Source organism: Aphis gossypii, chromosome X, assembly GCF_020184175.1.
Source record: "Aphis gossypii isolate Hap1 chromosome X, ASM2018417v2, whole genome shotgun sequence".
NCBI lineage: Eukaryota > Metazoa > Arthropoda > Insecta > Hemiptera > Aphididae > Aphis > Aphis gossypii.
The window spans coordinates 3,161,114-3,164,613 of NC_065533.1; the positions used below are offsets into that span (position 1 = coordinate 3,161,114).

The 3,500-nt window shown below is 24.9% G+C and overlaps 1 protein-coding gene across 1 annotated transcript; it reads left to right on the forward strand.

The window, feature by feature from the left end:
* The first annotated feature begins 1,684 nt into the window (after positions 1 to 1,684).
* On the forward strand, positions 1,685 to 3,259 carry LOC114131791 (radial spoke head protein 9 homolog). Its single transcript, XM_027997094.2, has 5 exons — positions 1,685 to 1,975; positions 2,127 to 2,412; positions 2,490 to 2,649; positions 2,733 to 2,882; positions 2,947 to 3,259. Exons 1-5 carry the CDS (start codon positions 1,749 to 1,751, stop codon positions 3,102 to 3,104), a joined length of 981 nt encoding a protein of 326 aa, XP_027852895.1. The 5' UTR covers positions 1,685 to 1,748; the 3' UTR covers positions 3,105 to 3,259.
* Positions 3,260 to 3,500: the final 241 nt, after the last annotated feature.

The window sequence follows — 3,500 nt, forward strand, 5'->3', positions numbered from 1 at the left end:
AAATCTTAAATGGTTCACTTTGGTAAAAATAAATTCAATCAAAAGAAATATTAGTAAGTGTAATACATTTTTATTACAATACACAATTAGAAAGTTTCTATGTTGTTTCGAAAAACGACTGTACCTAACCTAACCAGCATTTTAGAAGAAAAACTCTATTTAAAAACACATTTTTAACATGATGCATGTATGAATTATAAAATATTTATTTTGAGTCAATTTTTGTGATAGACGTCTCACTGTTAAAATATTTGAGGACTGTAATAATTAATAACAATTTAGTTTTTATTATTAATGTAATATTTATGATATTAAATTATAGTCACTTCAATTTTATGTTAAAAACTACTAATACGATTGCAATGATTCAAATATTATTTTCGTAATACATTGTTTTAGGTTTTTTTTTTTTATTTGGACACATTAATTCAATATTTCTTTACAATACAAAATACAATTATTTGCAAACAGTTAATTAAAAAATGATGCACCTTTTGAACCTTATAAATTATAATATTTATGTATTTACTGTACAATATACCTATGCCAATATTATATAAGTGTTTTATTAATAGTTCGATATTATTTATGAATTATTTCAATGTGTAACTACTTTTAATAATTATTAATAGTTACGTGTATTCAAAAAGAAATTCACCAAATAAAACTATGCAAACCTTAAATAAAAAACATTTTATATCACAATGAAACGTATGCAAACATGGATTTTACAAAAGAAAAAATTGCTTTACTATATTAATACTATATTTTAAAAATATAATTATTTCATATATAATATAATATATATGTAAATAAATAACTAAGTTTTTGTAGCTTAAATTCTGTTGCACTAAGAAGTGAAAATGATTTTCAGCTAACATTAAAAGTCAACTATCATTGCAATACACCTATTAATTTAAAGTTTTTTTTTATGTTTTAATTAATCATTGAAATATATGAAATGACGATAAACTATAGCTTTTAGAAAACGTACCTACATGAAACACATTAATGATATAATTATATCACGGCTGTAAAAATAAAAAGTTAAAAAGTAAATAAATTTCATGAAGTTTGAACCTTACATTTATCAGTAAAAGTATACTTCAATAAGTCTGTTATTTAAGCTAACGCCCAGCATTCTTATTGTGTTTATTTAAACACATGGTGTAAAGGTATCCAATATACTCGTAGCCTACGTGTTCGGTGTACTGTGCGGCGTTTATATCTATATATACTATGGATATGATATAGTTTAGTATTGAAGCTTATATTGTGGATATAGAAAATTACCTATATGTATAGAATAAAAAAAGATCAAGTGATATGATTGAATACCCTTATTAGCTCTTATATTAAAGTAGTCATTTTCATTTTATTTTCCTGGAAAAATCCAAACTTTTCAACTTGATTGATTTAAAATTCACAATAACATAATATTATAGTTACAAGTTAAACACAAGAGAGAATATTAATTAAATATAAAATTATTTTAGATTTTTATTTAAATTTACAACAGTTTTTACTTTTTAATGTTAAGCTCTATTTTAGAATTCTGAAATAATCAAGATGATTTAAATGTTACATTGGCTAAAATCATTAATTTAATTTAAATTGTTTGGCTTAATAATTGCACTAGTAACACACCGGTTAATCTTAAACCATTATAAATATAATTAAATATCGTTGACAACATAAAGCATTGTTTATATAAAATATTATATTATAATTTTATTGAAAAATACATCATGGACGTAAAAGTTTTTCATTATTTAATCGATGCGTTAAAAGTAGCCGGTTGCTCTATATATGAAGACAATATACCAGTTTTGTACAATTCGTTAATTAGATTACAAAGTGAAAATCATTTCAATTCTGTGTATTTGTGGGGCCGTATCGAAACATTGTCTAATGATTATTATATTGCTTATGGTCACCAAAAGGATCCAATTGAGAATAGGATATTTTTTTATACGTAAGTTTACAACTGTAAACAATCTGTAGAAAATTTTTGGGGCCGCAATTACAAACAGTGCGTTATAATTGAGTTTGTCGTTAGTACTTAAATGACTTTATGTACACCAATCAACAATTTCAGTTATAATTTACTGTATTATTGTTAACAGTCAAAACCTTTTGGAATGGGACATAATGCCTACCGATTGGTCAATACTTGAAACAGATTTGGTACGACGAATAAAAACTAAGTTATACGGTAATCCAAGGTACCTGGAGACAATAGATAACTCAAATAAAAAGTCACAGGAAACAACAGAATATCCAATAGCACCGAGCGTAGTGATGAAATATGATGATTATGTAGAAAGCGGGGAAGAAGATGTACAAAATATAGAAAATATAACTTTTAATGATGTCATATCAATCAATGAAGCTGACGAAATTATGGAAACGGTAAAGAACAGCTCACTTTGTGTTAGAATACAATTATCATGTTATTCAATAATATGCATTCATTTGGTGTTTACTAGGAATCTTTTGATGATCCTTCTAATTTAAAAAGTTCGATTAAAGAAGAAGATAGACTAGCCATAACCGTTCAAATGATTGACAACGAATGTCACATAGTGCCACGGGGATATTTTTACAAATTGCCAAATGGAAACATAATCAAAGCTCCTTACTTTAAGGGTAAGTACTTACATTTATTATTGAATTGATTTAAATATTAATTTTAAATTGTACAAAGTAAAATATTTATTTTATGATTTCAGGTTTAGATTATTCAGAAATTGGAAATGAACAAAATTTTTTACACATAAATCCACAGTATTGTCGACCTAAAGGTCCAACAAATGATGTGCGACCAGATTACAATGGATCCATTGATTTTTTAGAATCAATAGATAAAGATATACCAAAAGGTAAATTTATTATTATCTTATTACTACCAACAAAAATTAATGACTTCTTTTAATTTGTTATTAGGGTGTTGGACTTCTCGGATTTTATCAAATCGATATTTTATTATTCATAGTTTACTATGGCCAGGCGCTGTATTCTTCCAAGATATGAATACGGGCATACACGGTTACTTCTACAACGGATATGGTCTAAAAAATTTAGATTTGCCGTTTATGATCTAATTTTATATCTTTTTTCATAAGTGTATTAAAATATTTATGTAAAATTTTCAACTATGCTATAATCAAAGTTATGATAATTTTTTTCAGTTTATTTGGAAATGAACACATGATAATATTAATTCGATTGTCAAATTTATAAATAATTATATAACTATGATTAATTGACTAGCTTAAAATATTGTATTAACTATTGAGCTTCTAAATACAGATAGGTATTTTAAACAAAATCTTAAAAATAAGACTAACAATACTATTAAAAAATATAGTAATGTAGCCAATAGAAAAAAATGACAATGAATATTTAAAATCAGTAAAGTATAATGCTCGTACTGAAGGACAAATTGCATTTTATTTTTACATTTATAAAAATAATATACTGGTACACAATTTTCGTCG

Coding starts and splice junctions, on each gene's coding strand:
- LOC114131791 (XM_027997094.2), top strand. CDS start 1,749: ATGGACGTAAAAGTTTTTCATTATTTAATCGATGCGTTAAAAGTAGCC. Junction 2,413..2,489: donor CTGACGAAATTATGGAAACG/GTAAAGAACAGC, acceptor GGTGTTTACTAG/GAATCTTTTGATGATCCTTC. Junction 2,883..2,946: donor AGATAAAGATATACCAAAAG/GTAAATTTATTA, acceptor ATTTGTTATTAG/GGTGTTGGACTTCTCGGATT.